Here is a 19872-nt window from a genome sequence, read left to right on the forward strand (position 1 = left end):
TCAGCTTGCCAGCCACGCGCTCACCCACCTGGGCCCGGGGGCCTGCTGTCTGCCCACCTGCATTCCTGACGCTGCTGCAGCCCCCACCCCCACCCCCAGACCTGCAAGGGGGTGAAGGAAGCAGGCTGCCCGTGCTTTGGGGCACCTAGAACCCGCTGATGGTGGCCTTGGGAAGGAGGGCAAGGGCTGTGGGGGTTACCGCCGGAGTCCTCTGGACACTCTGCATGCTGCTCGTCTGCCCAAACATCTGAGAGCCCGGCCTTTGCCCCCAGATGATGACCTGTGGGCCCAGATGGCCATGCAGGGGCAAGGAGGGGGTCCCCATGGAGCACAACAGACCAAATAGCCACGTCCAGCCCCAAGGCGTGCACGCTCAGGACAGCTGTGTGAACTGGGTGTGCACAGGGAGGGACCAGGGGTGTGAAAAAGTGTGCCCCTTGTGCAGGACAGATGGCCACCCACCGGCGTGTCGTCCATAGACCCTGGGCTGGCATGGGGCTCTCCCACCCTCAGGGACACAGCTGTCCTCAGTGCTGACTCTGACCTGTTGTTGCCCAAGATCGCAACCCAGGAAGTGTTTCTGATGCTGGCGGCCAGCCTGGACCCACATCCCAGACCCTCCCGTTGGGGCCTGCCAGGAACTGTCCAGGCCTGGGGGACACAGGGGCCTTCCTGTTTGGACTCAGGGGAAGTCAGTGACACTGTGCCAGAAAGAGGGCCTCACGCTGTCCTGGAAGATAATGTCCTTGTGACCCTGGGGATGAGCCACGGGGGATTCGGGGAACCGCGTGGCAGGGGGCCCGGACGGTGCTGGCTTGCGAGGCCCCCCCGCCCCCATATAAGGGCCCGAGCCCGCTGCCCAGGCTTCCTCACTCCCGGGAGCTCAGCACAACCACGGCCGCAGCCATGAAGTGCCTCCTGCTCGCCCTGGGCCTGGCCCTCGTGTGTGGCATCCAGGCCATCGTCGTCCCCCAGACCACGAGGGCCCTGGATATAAGAAAGGTACGGGCATGTGGGGTGGGTGCTGGGATGCCAGGGCGGCGGACGGAGGACAGGCAGACATCAATGAAGCACAGAGCTAGGGCACGTCTTTTTCCCCCTGAGGGCTGGCTCTAGCCACCTCCGTGTCTCCCTCTCGCTCCTGGGGTGGTCACCTATGACGGGGACGCACCCCTGAGTGGGAGCTTCCCCAGGACAGCGCTGGGGTGGAGAGCATGGTTGTTGCAAACATGCAAGAACTGCACACAGGCATCGGCACGTGGTAGGTGATCCTCAGACGCGCCAAGTCCTGACTCACTCGCCATTCTGCCTGAGAAACGTGCGCAGGAGACCAGCCAGCAGGCCGGGGGGGGGGAGGGCGAGCCCCCCGTGGGCCAGGGCCCTTCCCGCCCCCGATGGCAGCTCAAGGCCCCCTCCGCAGGTGGCTGGGACGTGGCACTCCTTGGCCATAGCGGCCAGTGACATCTCCCTCCTGGACGCCAAGACCGCCCCCCTGAGAGTGTACATCCAGGAGCTGAGACCCACCCCCGAGGGCAACCTGGAGATCGTTCTGCGCAAATGGTAGGTGTGCCCTCTGCCCTGGGGTTGGGGACCAGCGAGGGCCTGGCTCCTGGACGGGCAGGTGGGCAGGCAGGTGGGCGGGCAGGTGGGTGGGCAGGGCAGGGTGCTGATGGGAGCCGGCGCCCTGTGGGTGGTTCCCGGTGCCTCGGAGCCCCCGCCCCGAGCTCTGGGCCAACAGGCCGACCACACAGGGCGGCCCCAGGTCAGTGCGCAGAGAGGCCCGTGTGGAGGCCGGCCGGTCAGCTGTGGGGCTGGGGTCCCGGGGGCCTGGGCAGGTCCTGCTGCGAGCCCTGTCTGCCCCTGGGGTGGGGGCCGGGGGCTCAAGGAACTTTGAGTGTGACCCATGATGAGGTCCTTGGAAGTACTGTAACCCAGCCCCTCCCAGAGAGGGTCAGTTTTGGAGGACACACGCCCTCCACCACCAGGCAGGTGTCCCGGCTGGCTTTGTCTGCCCCATTGTCAACTCGCCTGAATCACCTGTTCAGGGCCACAGGGCCACTCACATTTGGGGCAACCCCTCATGGCATTGCTCTCAGCTGGCCCAGGGCCAGACGGAGCTGGGTGTCCACAGGGCGTGTGACACTTCCTAGAGCCGGCTCCCGTCCCTACACTGGGGTTCATGGAGGATCCCAGCACTCTGTGGCTTTTCAGGGAAAACAGTGCATGCGTTGAGGGGAACATCGTGGCCCAGAAGACTGAGGACCCAGCCGTGTTCACGGTCGACTGTAAGTGCCCCCGTCCCGTGCTTGCGGGGCCACCCCCCCAGTCAGCCCCCACCCAGGCGGCCCTGGACAAGCAGTGCCCCCTCCTGTGCTGGGCGCTGGGGACCCGCTCTGAGCCCCCTCCACATCCCAGCAGCAGGGAAGAGTCAGGCCCTGCTTCTCCTGCGCCTAGACCACAAAGGGCACTCACCGGGGTGATGAGGTCCGGGGACCCCACTCCCTCTGGGGCAGGCTCAGTCCCCCTGGCCCCTGCACCCCCTGCTTGGCGAGGGAAGACAGCGGAACAGCATCTGTCTCGCTGCGACATCTGTGCGACCATGCAGGTGGGGGTGGGTGCAGGGACGCATCTGAGGGCAGGCGTGCAGAAACTTCCCTGCTCGGAGCCCAGCGGCCTGTGGCTCCTTACACATGTCCACAGAAGCCAGACCTGTGCATAAACACACTGTGCATTTGCCTCTCGATCCTGGAACCTACTTCTGGAACCTTCTGGGCCTCACCCGCCTCGCCTCCAGCCTTTCTATACCCCACCGGCCCTGTCCCCCGGGGCACAGCGGCCTCCCGCCCTGCCCTCGGCCTCCTCTGGGTCAGGCCCCTGGGGCCTCCCCACGGCTTCCGGCCCTCCCCTGCCACAGGGCCCACCCGCCCTCTCCCAAGTCTGTGGGGTGAGGTGAGGCCTGGGGAGGAGGGGGTGTGCCCTTGGGGTCAGGGAAGTGGCCTGAGACATGAGGGAGGTTGGAGGGGCACCAAGACAGATTTCAGGCCTCTGTTCCGGCCTCTTTTCCAGACCAAGGGCAAAGAAAGATTTCCGTGCTGGACACAGACTACACCCACTACCTGTTCTTCTGCATGGAGGCCCCCGTGCCCACCGCTGAGAGCGGCATGATGTGCCAGTACCTGGGTGCGTAACGGAGTCCTGCAGGGGCGCTCACCCCGGTCCCTGGGGACGGGAGGGGGTGGGGTTGCCTCCCAGCCCCCGTGGCTCATGTTAGCAAAGGTGATCGGTCCTGAGCCAGTGTAGGGACTCGGGGACGATTAACAGGCCGAGTGGGGGCTGAGGCAAAAGACGGGGGATTTGTCTACGAGTGGAGCCCTCTCCTCCCAGCGCTGTCCTGGGAGGAAGGGGAGGGGACAGGGACCCTGCAGGCAGGTGGGCTGAGCCCCGGAAGCCACCCTGGGAGCTGACCTCAGGACGCTGATGTGTCCTTCCTGCACTCGCTCCCTGGGCGGGGCCCCTGGGTCTCCCTGAGGTCGTCAAAGCCCCGTGGCCCAGGGACTGACCCACCGCCCCCCGCAGCCAGGACCCTGAAGGTCGACAACGAGGTCATGGGGAAATTCAACAGAGCCCTCGAGACTCTGCCCGTGCACATGCAGATCATCCCGGACCTGACCCAGGGCAAGGGTGAGCTCTAGCCCGCAGCCCCTCCCCCACGTGCTGTCCCAGCTCTGGCTCCCAGTCAGGGCTCTAGAGACATCAGGACAGCACCTTCCTTCACTGGTGGCCCCCATTCCCCAGGCCCCCCAGCTTGGGGGAGGGGGGGTGGGAGGTGCAGAGCCCCTGAGGCGGGATCTCCGGCCCCACCCCCTCTGCCACGCCCCTCTGGGCCCAGGGCTGTCCTGGCGACTTGTGACCCCCCTCACGGCTCTCCCTCCCCCCACAGAGCAGTGCCACGTCTAGGTGAGCTCCTGCCTGACCCGCCTCCTGGGGTAACGTACCAGCCCTGCCCCCACGTCCTGGGCACGTGCACGGTGGGAGGCGTCCCAGGGGACCCCCAGCTCCCCTCCGTCGGGCCCTGGCCCCTCTGCAGGAATGGCTGGGACCTGGTGTCCCTCCTGGTGACCACGGGGGCCAGGCTGGCCGCGGGCCCACTCTCTCCAGTGGCCTTTCTGGGATGTCCTCCTTGTGTCCCGGTCAAGCTCCCACGCAGATGTCCCCATGGCCTCTTCTGGGCAAGGGTGTGGGCAAGCGTGGGGGGCTGGTGTGGGCTGACCACCACTCAGCCTGAGGTGGAGAGGCCGTCCCTCACCCCCCACCTGGGAGGGGCTGGCGAGGGCCCAACAGGCTCCCCAGGAATCACAGGGAAGCCCGCGTCCGTTTCAGGTCCCAGAGACGACATCGTCCCCTCCCTCCCCCTTCAGAGGAATCAGGAGGGACCAGGCCCCAGGTCCTGTGGGACCCGCTCCTCCAGGGGACGGGGTCCTCGGGGCGCCAGCCTGGGGTGCCCTGCTCTGAGCCACTCCTCCCGCAGCAATAAAGAACTCAACCAGCCAGCAGTCCGTCTGGGTCTTTCTTGGTCGATGCGTGCAGGATGCGCGGCTCGGGGGGTGACGCGCGGGCGGGGGATGGGCGTGGGTGTCAGCATGGGTGCCAGCAGGACCCCTCATGGTCCCCACCCCAGCGTAAGGAGTGTGAAATCATTAGTGCGTGTGGCATCTTCCTCGTCCCGGGACATGGAAGCCCTACGTGCTGACAGGGTGCTACACCTGGAGAATCCTAAGTTTTCAGTTCCATTTCTTGACAAAGAAATGTCTCCGGGGTCTTCCTGGTACCTCCTGCCCTCCTGCCATCCTGGAGGTGGGGGGTGTTGGAGCTCCAGGGCAGGGAGGGGACACAGCCTGTGCTGTGGACGGACAGGTGCAGAGACAGCAGCATCACAGGCCCCCCCGCCCCGTCCTGTTAGGGCTCCGGGCCCCCAGCAGGGGAGCCGCTACCGAGGTGACCTGCTCCCCCCAAGAGAGAAGTGGGAAAACGTCCCGACATTTGCACTCCCGATGTGACTGTTGGTGTGAGGGCCTTCCTTCCATCCTCACCCAGCCCCTGGAGGACAGCCTCCCTCCGTCCGCACTGAGGGAGGGCGGCCGGGCAGCTGCCAGCCCCAGGTGCACACAGCCCCCCAGGCCCTGCGGCTCCAGCCCCAGCTCTAAACCTGACACAAAACCTCCTCTGGAGGGAACACACCCGGGTCCCAGCCCCGGAGACACCAGTGATGGGATCTGACCACAGGCCGGTAGGAAGTGCAGGGCGTCTGGCACAGAGCCTGAGCTCCGCACTCGTTAGTGGTCCTCTAGAGGGCCACGCGGCCCACGGGCCAGTGAGGTGTGGGTGCTGTGGCCAGGAGCGCGGGCTGCAGGCCAGCCTGCCGGGGATGGCGGGGCGGGCCCCGTCACCACCGTGGAGAGGACAGGGAGTGGCTGGTGGCGGTGGGACGCGAGGAGAAAACAGCCGTGTCTGTCCGCACACACACAGAGCTCGGGCTCCGCCAGCTGTGGGCCCACCGCGGCCACCACCACCACCCGCTGCCCACCAGGGCCTTGGGCCCCCGCTTCAGGGCCAGCCCGAGGCGTGCTGACAGCCACGCTTCCCTCTGGGCCCCTCCTCCACCGCTGCTGTTAGTTGAAAGTCAGCAAAGCCACCTCCACGCTCCTCCCTGCTGCCCCACAATTACAAGGCCTGAAAATACCACCACCCTGGCAGGAGCACGAGGAAGGCCGTCTGGTCTAGGGCCCTGGGATCGGACAGTGGCAGGTTATCGTGGGTCCCCCCACTCTAGAGAAGGTGACGGCAGCTTGGTGTTTCCTGATGCTGGCCGGGCAGCAGAAGGCAGGCCAGGGCGGCTCATTCCTTGCCTGCATCAAAGCAGAGTCCCTCCCATGACACCAGGTTACCCAGTGCCGGCCGCCGCCGAAAAGACCCACGGGGGCCCCTCCAATGGGAAGCCGCCTCCAGACGCACCCCCCTTCCATGGGAGACCAGGCCTGACACTGGGCTCATTTCAGAACCAGGCTTCACCAGCAGTGAGCACCAAGCTTTGGTGCAAACCCCAAGACTATTTGGCACAAGAAGGTTCTAGCTGGAGGTTTCAGGGCAGTCCACGCTGGCCTTTCTGCAGAAGAGCAGGGGGCTCAGGTGCCCTCGGAGGAAACAGAGTGAGCCCCTCTCAAGATGGAGACTTGTAGACTTTTTAAAAATTATTTCAGAATATACATAACACGAGTTACACCACCTTAGCATTTTTATGTGCACAGTCCAGGGGCGTCCGTGCATTCACAGCTGTGCAGCCGTGCCCCCCATCCGTCCCCAGAAGGCGGTCGTCTTCCCAGACGGAGCCTCCGTCCCCATTCAGCAATGTCTCTCCTCCGCCTGCCCCCGGCATCCTACTGTCCGCATGGACCAGACTCCTCTGGGTCCCTCACAGAAGTGGATCGTTCAGGATTGGTCCTTCTGTGCCGGGCTGATCTCACTCAGTACCACGTCCTCCAGCTTCATCCACGTAGTAGCAGGTGTCACGATTCCTTTCTTTTTAAGGCCGAATAATGTTCCACGGTGTGGACGGACCATGTCTCGCTTGTCCATTCACCTGCCGGTAGACGCTGGGGCTGCTTCCACCCCTTGGCTGTGGTGAGGAGCGCTGCCGTGAGCACGGGTGTGCAAATACCTCTTCAAGATCTGCCTTCAGATCTATGGGGTACAGACTGGAGTTGTGGGATCATCTGGTAATTCTCTTTACTTTTCTGAGGAACTGCCATACTGCCTTCCACACCAGCAGTAATCTGGCTTTTAGGAGACGCTTTGTGGGGACGCCCGGGTGGCTCAGTCGGTGAAGCGTCTGCCTTCGGCTCAGGTCATGATCCCGGGGTCCTGGGATCGAGCCCCGCATCGGGCTCCCTGCTCAGTGGGGAGCCTGCTTCTCCCTCTCCCACTCCCCCCCTGCTCGTGCTCTCTCTCTCTCTCTCTCAAATGAATAAATTAAAAATCTATTAAAACAAAGAGACACTGTTTGGTGACACACTGGGGACTATTTGGGCGCATTATATTGCATGTGCTATGATAGCGATGTGAGTAGTGACAGTGAGTGAAAACACATCGAGTGCCCACTGCTCTGGGGGCACCGGGACGCTGGGTCCGCCAGGTTTGTTAAGGATTCATGCAGGGAGGGAGCCCCCACCAGGGAAGGGTGTTCTTTCCAGGAGAAAAGTAACCCATGATTGTGCATGCTTGGGGGCACCTGGTGCCGGCCACCACGGTCCTGCCCAGCAAAACACAGACTCGCTCTCATGAGCTCCTGCTGACACCCTGCTGCAGGGAGGGGGCCCCGGGGAGACAGGGCAGGGCATGTATGCTGTGCTCTCTGCGGAATAAAAGCCCATGGCCCTCCCCGGCCCCAGGAGTTCAGCCTAAGAGAAGTAACTCCCAGCTCCTGCATGGACAGGCCTGCCCTCCCGGCCCACTTCCAAAGCACAGGGGCTCCCGGCAGGAGGGGAAGGGCCTGCAGGGGCCCAGTCTCCTCCCAGGCCCCACTCGCTGGGGCAGCGACCTGGGAAAGTGGGACCCCCGGGGCCTCCGTCTCCCCGACTCCAGACAACGCCAACCGCCAGAGGCCAGGCACGGCTTCTTACTCTTTTGTGTCTCTGCAGCGGAATTCTGTGGAACTCTGTTCCTGGAAATGATGAACGGGCACGTCCTGCACAAGATGCTCTGGGTCACCATGGGCAGGAACGCGACAGCGTCTCTTGAGACCCGAGCGGGGCAGACTCCCCCGCGGCTGGTGGGACCCGCGCTTCCCAAGCTTTACCAGAAAACGGGACATTTGCTTTTCCCTGGCTGACCACCCCGCCCTCTGCGCTGTGCGACCCTGCTCTGGAAGCCAAGCGGGGTTTAGGAGCACGGCCTCCTGTCTCACAGCTGGGGCACCGTGGACACCTGCCAAAGCCCCTGGGGCCGGGCCCACTGGCAGGGGCTTCTATCAACAGAAGCTTATTCTCCCCCAGTTCTGAGGCCTGAGCCCACAGTCAAGGTGTGGACAGGGCTGTGTTCCTTCCGAAGGCCCCGCAGAGGGTCCGGGCCTTTCCAGCTTCTGGAGCTGCGGCGATCCCAGGTGCATTCCCCCAAATTCTGGCTCTGTCCTCACGCGGCCTCCTCCCTGGGCCCCCTCTGCGCCCTTTTTCTCTTAAAAGGACATTAGACATTAGCCCCTGCTCCCGTGTGCCTCATCCGAACGAATCACAGCACCAAAGGCCCCTGTTTCCAAACAAGGTCACATTCAGAGGTTCTGGGGGGACATGGGTTTGCGGGGACGCCATCCAACCCAGCGTGCGGCCAGCCGCTCACCGTGAGATGTGAAAGCGCTGACCGCGGTGAGCTGTCCCGGGACTGCAGGCGGGCGTGGGGAGGGCCGGAGGGGCCGCTGTGCACAGGGCGCGCCCCGCAGAGCCCGCCGGACACCCGCCTCACTCGGGCCACTTCAGACCTGCCACCAGAGAGGCAAGAAAGTCCACTCCTCCCACTTTGCTTCAACCCCCACAGAGTTTCAGCAGACCTACAACCGTGGTCCACATTCCACTGTCCTGGGTGCAGAGCCTCCCTGAGGAGGAGCGGTGCCCTCTCTGAGACCCACCACCTGCCCTGGGACACGCGGGGGCCGCGGCGTTCGGGCTCTGCACGCCACTGCCGCAGGAGGGCCATGCCAGAGTGGCCACCCAAGCCCCTCCTTTCCCCGCCCCGCCCCCAGGACGGGAGCCCAGTGGCCCAGGACCACCGTCTGGCTGGTGGGTGGGCTCCCTCCCGGCTCAGGGATGAATCCAGAGCTAGTGTAGGAGAACCCCTAGCCTCCATCCAAGATGCTGACCATGACACGTGGGTAGCAAGGCCGCCTGGGAAGGCCCAACACATCTGGGCATGGGGACACCCCCCAAGACGCCCCCCATAGGGAGAATGAGGCTGCCCCTCCGTAAGACACGCTGGAGGCGGCTGGCCCCCTCCTTGCTCCATCCTCCACCCCGAGGTCCGCCTCCCCAGCGAGGAGCAGGTTCACTGTCTGGAATGTCAGGCTTCGCTCGGGGCACGGGGCTCCCACGTCCCCCTGTGGGGGCTGGCCGGCCAACATGGGTCAGCAGGACACATTCTTCTGTCGGGGACACCCCTGTAGCTCTCGAGTCGCCGGTGACGGCTCGCACAAGGGAGTGCGTCAGAGGATTTAGAACGTGGGATCCAGCAGATTCAGGACTCCGACATGGTGGCCTTTACCATCACACGTAGCCACATGGACACTGCCTGTGCTGCCCCCCCATGCACCGTGCCCCGAGGGGACCTGCCGCGGTCTGGGTGACCCTGCCCCATGACCACAGCCACCACTGTCCTGCTGGCGCCCGCCCGTTACTGTTACTCAGCAGCCCGAGCTTGCAGAGGGCTCGCCGCCGGCCAGGCCCATCCTCGGCGCCACCTGAAGCCACTCCACCCGCCCCCTTCCTGCAGTGAGTGGGTGGGGTGACCGAGGAGGAGCTGATGCCCGAGACGGAGAGTAAAACAGGGGAAAGACCAGCCTTTCAGGGAGGCCGGGCACGGTGGGTGGCCCCTGGGTGGGTGGTGCCTGCAGGAAGGAGAGGGCTAAACGTGTGGGTGATGTCTGTCCCCTGTGCAGGACAGATGGCCACCCACGGACACGTCGTCCACAGACCCTGGGGCTGGCATGGGGCTCTCCCACCCTCAAGGACACAGCTGTCCTCGTGCTGATTCTGACCTGTGGTTGCCCAAGATCATGACCCAGGAAATGTTCCTGATGCCGGTGGCCAGCCCGCACCCACCCGGCCCCGGAGCCTCCCCTCTGGGGCCTGCCAGGAACTGTCCAGGCCCCGGGGACACAGGGACCTTCCTGTTCCCACTTAGAGGAAGAAGGCCTCCTATTGTCCTGGTGGGGGAAGCCCCCTGAGGGTCTGGGGACGAGCCATGGGGGATTCGGGGAACCGCGTGGCAGGGGGCCCGGACGGTGCTGGCTTGCGAGGCCCCCCCGCCCCCATATAAGGGCCCGAGCCCGCTGCCTGGCCTTCCTCACTCCCGGGAGCTCAGCGCAACCACGGCCGCAGCCATGAAGTGCCTCCTGCTCGCCCTGGGCCTGGCCCTCGTGTGTGGCATCCAGGCCATCGTCGTCCCCCAGACCATGGAGAACCTGGACCTCCAGAAGGTGAGGATGGCTGGGGTGGGGGTGAGCTGCAGGGCGGGCAGGGCAGCGGGGCCGCAGCAGGGTACACGGGCAGGGTTCATGAGCAGAACCATGACATCGGGAAACCCCCACCCGGCTCTCCGTCTTCAGGGCGGCTTGTCACTTGGTTTCCCAAGATCCAGGAGGTTCCAGGGAACTCGTATGAGGTGTATTCAGACCCACCTGGGGAACACAGGCGTGTTAATTCAAGTGTGGAAATTGTGCAGCCCGGTGTCTGGTCGATGGCCGAGGGTCGTCCAGAGCTCACTGACGGCCACCCCAGTTAGACTGGGCCCCCGGCCAGGGTGGGAAGGTGAGCCCCCCGTGGGCCGGGGCCCTTCCCGCCCCCGATGGCAGCTCAAGGCCCCCTCCGCAGGTGGCTGGGACGTGGCACTCCTTGGCCATAGCGGCCAGTGACATCTCCCTCCTGGACGCCAAGACCGCCCTCCTGAGAGTGTACGTCCAGGAGCTGAGACCCACCCCCGAGGGCAACCTGGAGATCGTTCTGCGCAAATGGTAGGTGTGCCCTCTGCCCCGGGGATGGGGGCCAGCGAGGGCCTGGCTCCTGGACGGGCAGGTGGGCAGGCAGGTGGGCGGGCAGGTGGGTGGGCAGGGCAGGGTGCTGATGGGAGCCGGCGCCCTGTGGGTGGTTCCCGGTGCCTCGGAGCCCCCGCCCCGAGCTCTGGGCCAACAGGCCGACCACACAGGGCGGCCCCAGGTCAGTGCGCAGAGAGGCCCGTGTGGAGGCCGGCCGGTCAGCTGTGGGGCTGGGGTCCCGGGGGCCTGGGCAGGTCCTGCTGCGAGCCCTGTCTGTCCCTGGAGTGGCGGTGAGGGTATAAGAGAGAGCTGGGTGCGTGTGGTGGGGAGAAAGAAGGACCCAAACCCCACAATTACCAGCTGTAGGCAGATCATCACCCCTGATTGTGGGCTCAAGGGCACTCCCAGCCCGTTTTCCCTCTGGTTCCATCTGCCCTGTGGAGGCCCTGTCTCCCCCCTCCCCGGGCACCTGCCGGCTCTAGAGGTTACCGTGCGTGCAGCCCAGGCCCAGGCCTCCAGCCCGGGACCCTCCTGGAGCCCGGCTTCTGCTCCCCAGCTGTGGTTTGGCTCTAGCACAGTAAGGCTTGTGCAGCCAGCCCACAGAGAGCCTTCTTTCAGGGAAGACGGCAGGTGTCCTGAGCAGAAGGTCGTGGCAGAAAAAACCAAGGTCCCTGCTGAGTTCAAGATCAACTGTGAGTGCCAGGCTCCCGGGCCACGCTGCACCCCCACCCCGCTGGCTCACAGGCAGGGCAGGGGGCCTGCGCTCCAGCCTCGGGGTGCCTCACAGTGCCAGGTCTCACTGCCCCTCCTCCACCTTGGGTGCTGTGGGCCTGGGGCCTGGGGCAGGTCCCTGCTGGGCTGCTCTGACCCTGGAAGCCATGAGACCAAGCTCCCCGTCTGTGGGCGGGGCCTCGGGGAGCATCTGCGTCCACCGTCCTCCGTGCCCTCCCAGGCCACCTGCACCGAGTGAGACACCTCCGGCTCCCCGACGGTCAGGGCGCCCCATGATGCCCCAGCCTGGCCCCTGGGTTCCTCCCTGGGATCATTCCCTCCTGTGCTCACACCCACATTCCTCACTAAAGCCAAGAGGAGAAGGCCCGGGGCAGGGGCAGCTTCCCCCAGGGCTGTCCCCACACCGGGCAGCCTGATCGGCACCCCGCTTTGGCTGTCCTGGACCAGCCCTCAAGCCTGGCTTGACCAGAGGAAGGAAACTTCCTGTGTCAGCCACAGGGGCTCCAGCACCTTCTGCTGCAAGGGGGCTGGGACGCCAGCACTTCCTGAGATGCTGTGCCCCTGGCAGCCCCCAGGACCCCTGGGCCTCCGGCAGCACCCGCCCCCGCGTGCCCTTCATCACCATGGTGACACAGCTCCGCCCCCTCAAACTGACCCTGTTCCCGGAGAGTCCTCTTCTCCTCCGAGGTGCCCCCTCCCTCAAGATCAGCGTGAAAACCCACTTCTGAACCACTTTGGGTCCCAGGACAGGGGCGTGGGGGGCGTCCGGGATTGAATGATGAGTGAGCCCTGTCTTGGAGGTGGCCCAGCATCTCTGGCGGGATCCACAGTTAACAGTCAGGGCCTCTCAGCTCCCTGTGCCATGTGGGGGTGACAGAGAAGCCCTTCACCTGGGCCTTGCTAGGGGTGGCCATGGAGGACCCCAGAGCCCCCATCCTGGTTTCTCTCCCAGATCTGGAGGAGAACAAGATCTTCGTGCTCGACACGGACTACAAGAACTACCTGTTCTTCTGCATGGAGAACACGGACGCCCCCGAGCAGAGACTGATGTGCCAGTACCTGGGTAGGGCCCCCAGAGCCCGCAGTGAGCCATCCCCACTGTGACCAGCGGGTGGGCGGCCGACAAGCCTTGAGTCCCAAGGGGGTCCCCCAGGGTCTTGTCAGGAGAGGGTGGTCAGGTGCTGAGAGAGGTGGCAACTTGGGGATTGTGGGTGGCTGGTGACAAGGGACAGACACCAGCTGAGGGGCAGGGACAACCTCCATGTAACGGGCAGGTTCACAGCCTTTGCAAACGGAGTTTCTTTTATTCCACCAAATAACAAGTCAGATATAAAAATGTCTTTAAACTGTAGCATCCTGAAAATAAATGTAAGGTGACATTTCATGGTCATAGGAGCAGTACCACTGGGTGCTCCCCGGGTCACAAGAGGGCCATGGGTGCAGGGGCCGCAGAGGCTCGCGGGCCCGTAAGTCAGCAGCCCCTGCAGCAGGAGGCCCGACAGCCGGGGCAGGAGCCCTGTCCCCCGCCCAGCGCCGTCCTGGGAGGAAGGGGGTGGGGGCACAGGGGCCCTGGAGCCCAGGGACTGACCCACCGCCCCCCGCAGCCAGGACCCTGAAGGTCGACAACGAGGTCATGGGGAAATTCAACAGAGCCCTCGAGACTCTGCCCGTGCACATGCAGATCATCCCGGACCTGACCCAGGGCAAGGGTGAGCTCTAGCCCGCAGCCCCTCCCCCACGTGCTGTCCCAGCTCTGGCTCCCAGCCAGGGCTCTAGAGACATCAGGACAGCACCTTCCTTCACTGGTGGCCCCCATTCCCCAGGCCCCCCAGCTTGGGGGAGGGGGGGTGGGAGGTGCAGAGCCCCTGAGGCGGGATCTCCGGCCCCACCCCCTCTGCCACGCCCCTCTGGGCCCAGGGCTGTCCTGGCGACTTGTGACCCCCCTCACGGCTCTCCCTCCCCCCACAGAGCAGTGCCACGTCTAGGTGAGCTCCTGCCTGACCCGCCTCCTGGGGTAACGTACCAGCCTTGCCCCCACGTCCTGGGCACGTGCACGGTGGGAGGCGTCCCAGGGGACCCCCAGCTCCCCTCCGTCGGGCCCTGGCCCCTCTGCAGGAATGGCTGGGACCTGGTGTCCCTCCTGGTGACCACGGGGGCCAGGCTGGCCGCGGGCCCACTCTCTCCAGCGGCCTTTCTGGGATGTCCTCCTTGTGTCCCGGTCAAGCTCCCACGCAGATGTCCCCATGGCCTCTTCTGGGCAAGGGTGTGGGCAAGCGTGGGGGGCTGGTGTGGGCTGACCACCACTCAGCCTGAGGTGGAGAGGCCGTCCCTCACCCCCCACCTGGGAGGGGCTGGCGAGGGCCCAACAGGCTCCCCAGGAATCACAGGGAAGCCCGCGTCCGTTTCAGGTCCCAGAGACGACATCGTCCCCTCCCTCCCCCTTCAGAGGAATCAGGAGGGACCAGGCCCCAGGTCCTGTGGGACCCGCTCCTCCAGGGGACGGGGTTCTCGGGGCGCCAGCCTGGGGTGCCCTGCTCTGAGCCACTCCTCCCGCAGCAATAAAGAACTCAACCAGCCAGCAGTCCGCCTGGGTCTTTCTTGGTCGATGCGTGCAGGATGCGCGGCTCGGGGGGTGACGCGCGGGTGGGGTTCGGGCTTCGGCACCACAGCAGGTGACATTTGGGGATCAGCACTCATGATGGGGGTCTCTTTTAAACCTGACGAACGAGATAAGAGGGCCGCAGGGGCAGTGTGCCCGTAAATGCTGAGTGCCACGCCAACTTCACAAAGGACAAGTGAAAAATGGCTGGGCACTTAATCTAATAAATACCGATAGAAAACCGTAAATAAGTTACTCGCCAATCAAAGTCTGTGCTCTTCTGAATGTGCAGCCCCGTGCCCCTCACGGCTGTCTTTCAGAAACATGAGGGTGATTGCTCCCAGGAAGCCTGAGCATCGAGCTTCACGCGCCTATATATGCACCGACCTATTCTGGGCTGGGACCAAATAGAGGTTTCCCCCGGTCAGGGGGTCTGGGAAGAGCGATCAGAGGAGACCTGTTCTCCACAGACTTTTAGTGTTACTAATGTAGGGTATGGAGCCACAGAAGAAGGCCTTCTTAAATGACAAGAACAACTTACATATAACAATATATACACATATTTTTATTTATGTAAAACTATATATAAATGTTTTAGATACATAAGTTTGTGTATAATATTACTGTTTTAAATATATAGATGGAATAGATACATTTCTAGAAAAATATTAATTACAGTTTGGGCTAAAAGGAAAACTTTAAACATTTTTTAAAAACTTTTAACTGAGGTATAGCTGACACATAATGTCATATCAGTTTCAGGGCTACAGCCTAGTGATTCAACAACTGCGTACCCTACGAAATGCTCGCCCCGTAAGTATGGTCACCATCTGCCATGGTACAAAGTTATTACCACTATCGTTGACGGTCTTCCCTGTGCGGTGTGTCTCACCCTTGTGACCTACTTCCTTAATAACTGGAGGTCGGTACCCCTCATCCCCCTCACCTGGTTTGTCCCCCTCACTGGCAACCACCAGTTTGTCCTCTGTGTTTATGAGTCTGTGTTTTTCTTTGTGGCTTATTTTTTCATTTGTTTTGTTTCTTAGATTCCACATTTAAGTGAAATCAAATGACGTTTGTCTTAATAACCTCCAGGCCCATCTGTGTCGTCATGAAAGTCGAGATTTCACGCTTCATTGTGGATGAGTAGTATTCCATTGGGCGTATGTACACCACAGCTTTATCCAATCTAGGGAAGGGCAAGGCAGCTGCTGTGTCTTTGTTGTTAAAATGATGCTGCAGTGAACGTGAGGGGGAAGATATCTTTTCAAATCAGTGTTCTCATTTTCTTCAAGTAAATACCTAGAAGTGGAATTGCTGGGTTGTATGACATTTCTGTTCTTAAGTTTTTTTTAAAAAGATGTTATTTATATATTTGAGAGAGCGAGACAAGGAACACAAGCAGGGGGAGGGGCAGAGGGAGAAGCAGACTCCCCACTGAGCAGGGAGCCCGATGCGGGACTCGATTCCGGGACCCTGAGATCATGACCGGAGCCGAAGGCAGATGCTTCACCCGACTGAGCCACCCAGGCGATTTTTTTAAAATATATTTCAGAAGTATCTTGTCCCTTTCATGAGGCAAACTTTTCACATATCAAGAGTGTCATTCAATATACGCTGGTTTATGCTGCATTAACAACCTTAAAATCTCAGTGGCTTAAAACATCAGATTTATTTCTTGTTTATTGCAATTTCCTTTACAGATTAGTAGAAATACTGCACCTCATGGCCACTCGGGAATCCAGGTGATCAAACAGCCACCCCCAGGAGTTTGCTGGTCACCACACTAGAGGGAAAACATAGACATGCAGAGGACTTCAAGCCATCCACCTCTTCTCCACCCATTGGTCAGAAGTTGTCACTCAGCTAGAAGGAACCCGAAAATAAAATACAATCCTACCTAGGACCGGAAGGGAACATCCTTAAACTGATAATTTAAAAAAACAAAAACAAAACAAGCAAACAAACAAATGTAACCAGCTAACATCATTCTTAATAGTAAGAAACTGCTTGCTTTCCCCCTAAGATTGACAGCAAAGCATGGTTGTCCTCTGTCAGTATTCCTGTTCAACATCATGGTGAATGTCTTAGTGCAGTAAGAGAATAATAAGAAAGAAAAGGCATAAACATTGTACTTAGGGGCTCCTGGGTGGCACATTCAGTTGAGCATCCAACTCTTGGTTTCAGCTCAGGTGTGATCTCAGGGTTGTGGGGCCGAGCCCTGAGTGTCTGGCTCTGCGCTCAATGGGAAGTCTGCTTGAGAGTCTCTCTCCCTCTCCCTCTGCCCCTCCCACTCGTATACACACATTCTCTCTCTCTCTTTCTCTCTCAAATAAATGAATAAATCTTTAAAAAAAATAATTAACACTGTACTTAATGGGGAATGATGAATGGATGATGAATAATCAGGAACATGGCAAGGATGCCTGCCCCCAATCCTCTTATTCATCAGAGTGCGGAAAGTTCCAGCCAGGGCAATAAGGCAAGAAAAGGTAATAAAAGGAATACAAATCTGAAAGGAAGAAATAAAAGTATCTCATTTGCAGATGACACAATTATCTAGGTAGAAAATCTTAAGGAATCTACAAAAACAAACAAAGAAAAACCTCCTCGAATTAATGAGTTCATCAAGGTGGCAGGATATAAGATAAACATACAAAAATCAATTACATTTCTACATACTAGCAATGGATATACGGACACTGGAATTAAAAATACAATACCAGTTTTAATCACCCCCCAAAAAGTGGAATACTTTGATGTAAATCTAATGAAACATACACAGATCTGTATGCTGAAGACAATGCAACACTGATAAAAGAAATCAAGGAACATCTAAGTAAATAGACTGACTGTGTTCATCAACTGAGACTCAGCAGAGTAAAAGATGTCAATTCTCCTCAAGTTGGTATACAGCTTTAATGCAATTCCTACCAAAATCCCAGCAGGGTTTTTTCTAGAGAGAGATAAGATTTTCTAAGATTTATATGGAAAGACAAAGGTACTAGAATAGCTAACATAATTTTGAAAAAAAAATAATAAAATGGGAGGAATTGGTCTACCAAATTTTAAATCTTATTATTTAGCCAAAAGAATCAAGACTGTGGTATTTGTAGGGGCATAGACACACGGATCAGTGGAACAGAGTAAAGAACCCAGAAATAGACCCACACAAATACACCCAACTGACATCCAGTTACCTGGAGTGGGGTGTCCCTAAAACCATGCTAAATCCTTCCTAATTTGTGTACAAGCCCAGAAAAGTCTCCCAGCAAAGAGTGGCCTCTCCAGCTTGCTCTCCAGGGGTCCCTCATAGGAAGGAGCCTCATTTCTCCAAATCACAGCTCAGCCCTGCTCGGCTAGCCGGCACAGCACCCTAGAGATTCTGCTTCTGTCCACTTCCACCTAATTATCAAAACTGCTCCGCAGAAATCCCGCAGCTGAGCTGCCTGGCCTGGGGTTGGGTGGGGAGCCCTGATGGCAGAACCCTACTCCACTCTAGGACACTAGTCCCCACGACCCACACTCCCGGAGACAACCCTGTTGTGGTACTTTCTGTGGCCCGTGCCTATCTCTAAAAAATTAGAAGTTGGCTTCGTGCCTTAAGCTCTACAGCTTCTGAACAGCCTGAGCTAGGGGCTGCCTCTTCCCCGGCCTCAGTGGCCATAAGCGAACAAGCACTTCTCATGGGTTTTCTCACTTTGAATCCTAAAGATGTAACTCAAATGCAGAACCTCGTTGCTACCCAAGGAGACGTTACTGGTGGGTCCCACACAGCGCAGGGCGTTGACGTCCCTAGGACGGCCGCTTGGTGGCACCCAAGTCCTCTTACTGCATGAACACAACCCTGGGAAGTAAATGGCCCAGACAGTAGAGAAATGCTGGCGGGGAAATTCCACCTGCGAGGCTCAACGGTCCTGCTTTTGCCGGGCTGCCTCTTAACTCAGGAAACTGTAGGCCAGATTCAGAACCCTCTCCTAAAGAGCCATTTTGGACTTCCACAAGTGGACCTCATTAGAGTCCTTCGGTGACATCCCTGGTGTGGGCTTGATCTCGAGATCGCGAGGACACGTCCTCCAGAGCTTTCTGAGTTTGCCTCTGATGTGGCCGTGACTGTCCTCGGTCCGCCAAGGCCAAGCATGCACAGTGACCAGCGTGTGCGAGCTGTCAGGTGCACCCCGTGCCCACGTGCCTGCCGTCCCGCCCAGCACACCTCTCCTTTCCCCCGGACCCACCCCAAGACGCAGACACTAGACCCCTCCCAGGGCAGAGGAAGACCCAGAGGAGCCGTGGGCTGTCATCTGAGGTCCCACCCTGGATGCCCATGGGGACACCCCCTTGGTGAAGGTGCTAGTGACCTCTCAGGCCCGGAGCTGGTCCCCCTGTGTCTGTGGGTGATGCTGGACCTGGAAAGGCAGGGCCGGACAGCATCTCACCCCCAGACGCAGGTGAGCATTCTGATGGGAAGAGCAGCAAGCCTGTCCGTGGGGGCGGCTGACAGTTCCCGGGCTCCCAGGGCAGGGGAGGTGGGGGTACTTAGGAAAGGACTCTGTCAGGGCAGTCTGAGGCCCAGAGCTCACAGCGGACACTCTGGCCTTGACCTCCGAAGTCAATGACTTGTATGACCGGGGTGGAGGGGGTAGGGGGAGATGGAAGGGGGGAGGGTCGGAAAGATTTGGGAGTGGCAGGACGAAAACCCTTTCCCCCCCAGTCTCTGGCCTAGCCACAAACACACACACTCGCACCCCCCGCCCCTCCACGCCCCGGTCCCACTGTTCCAGCAGAGAGGTCTTCTCATTTCCAGCTTGTGTACGTTTTTCGACTTCTTCTGGAAAGGACCTGAGGCTTGGGAGCTGCTCTCTAGGACACAGCTGGTTCCTGGAGCATTCCGGACACCCACCCTCAGAGCAGTTTCCACAACCCCACCTCCGGGCTCCGCCAGCCCCAGGCCTCTCCAACCCCGGCCCTGCAGGCTGACCGGCTGCCCCGCTGCTCTGCTCCGAGGCTGGCCTCCCACGTGGCCTCATCTCATGCTCCCCGCCAGCCTGGCCTTGGTGAGGGTGAGTGACCCCGACAGCCTCACAGCCCAGGGATCTTGCCAAAATGTCACCCCAATCACACTCTTCCACCAGCTGCCATCACACAGATGAAATCCACATCCTGCACGCGACCCAGGAGCTCCTGTGACTTGGGCTGGGTGACCTCGCAGAGAGCCCTCACCTTCCCCACGCCCCCCACATTCCCACACCCCTCAGATCTATGCTCCCTCAGTCCGCCGTCCCCCGCTTGCCTCAGGGCTCTCGCACACACCGTTCCACCCTCCAGTGTACTGTTCCCTCCTCCTTTCACCCAGCCGCACCCCAGCACACAGCTTAGCGGTCACCCCTTCCGCAAGGTGGGCACCATGTGACGTTGTCACTCATGTGGCAGGCTACACAGTCTGGAAGGCTCTGCGGACCTCACTGTCACCATCTCCCCATATGCCCATGGGTGCCTGGCAGGTGGTGGAGGCCCATGCAGGGACAGGCTGTGGTCTGCCGCTGTGCCGGCATCTTCACGTCAGGGCTTTAGACCGCTCTTCCGTTCCTCCTCCCGATGGACACAGTCACTGCCCTGCAGACCCCCCTGCTGCTCCCCGGCTTTGGTGTCTGGGCTCAGGGGTAAAGTCTGTCTGCAGCCCCTTCATGGTTCCGTCGGCCCGGCTCTGGTCTCCAGGCCCCCAGGTCCAGCTGAGCCTGGGGCCGGGCTC

General features: G+C 60.6%; 2 protein-coding genes across 2 annotated transcripts; both read left to right on the forward strand.

The window, feature by feature from the left end:
- Positions 1-906: 906 nt before the first annotated feature.
- On the forward strand, positions 907-7885 carry LOC114204184 (beta-lactoglobulin-2-like). Its single transcript, XM_088018834.1, has 6 exons — positions 907-1002; positions 1421-1560; positions 2212-2285; positions 3067-3180; positions 3577-3681; positions 7695-7885. Exons 1-6 carry the CDS (start codon positions 907-909, stop codon positions 7883-7885), a joined length of 720 nt encoding a protein of 239 aa, XP_087874960.1.
- Positions 7886-10138: 2253 nt separating this feature from the next.
- Positions 10139-19310, forward strand: LOC148162468 (beta-lactoglobulin-1-like). The gene is made up of 8 exons (XM_088018835.1): positions 10139-10237; positions 10632-10771; positions 11411-11484; positions 12477-12587; positions 13129-13233; positions 18471-18571; positions 19030-19183; positions 19270-19310. The coding sequence occupies exons 1-8, from the start codon at positions 10142-10144 to the stop codon at positions 19308-19310; spliced, it is 822 nt and encodes a 273-aa protein (XP_087874961.1). The 5' UTR covers positions 10139-10141.
- The last annotated feature ends 562 nt before the right edge of the window (positions 19311-19872 follow it).

Source organism: Eumetopias jubatus, unplaced genomic scaffold (assembly GCF_037043125.1).
Source record: "Eumetopias jubatus isolate StellerSeaLion01/CBP00866 unplaced genomic scaffold, mEumJub1_p1.0 scaffold_15, whole genome shotgun sequence".
In the NCBI taxonomy this organism is placed as follows: Eukaryota; Metazoa; Chordata; class Mammalia; order Carnivora; family Otariidae; genus Eumetopias; species Eumetopias jubatus.

Coding starts and splice junctions, on each gene's coding strand:
- LOC114204184 (XM_088018834.1), top strand. CDS start 907: ATGAAGTGCCTCCTGCTCGCCCTGGGCCTGGCCCTCGTGTGTGGCATC. Junction 3,181..3,576: donor CATGATGTGCCAGTACCTGG/GTGCGTAACGGA, acceptor CGCCCCCCGCAG/CCAGGACCCTGAAGGTCGAC. Junction 3,682..7,694: donor GGACCTGACCCAGGGCAAGG/GTGAGCTCTAGC, acceptor GTGTCTCTGCAG/CGGAATTCTGTGGAACTCTG.
- LOC148162468 (XM_088018835.1), top strand. CDS start 10,142: ATGAAGTGCCTCCTGCTCGCCCTGGGCCTGGCCCTCGTGTGTGGCATC. Junction 11,485..12,476: donor TGCTGAGTTCAAGATCAACT/GTGAGTGCCAGG, acceptor TTTCTCTCCCAG/ATCTGGAGGAGAACAAGATC. Junction 12,588..13,128: donor ACTGATGTGCCAGTACCTGG/GTAGGGCCCCCA, acceptor CGCCCCCCGCAG/CCAGGACCCTGAAGGTCGAC.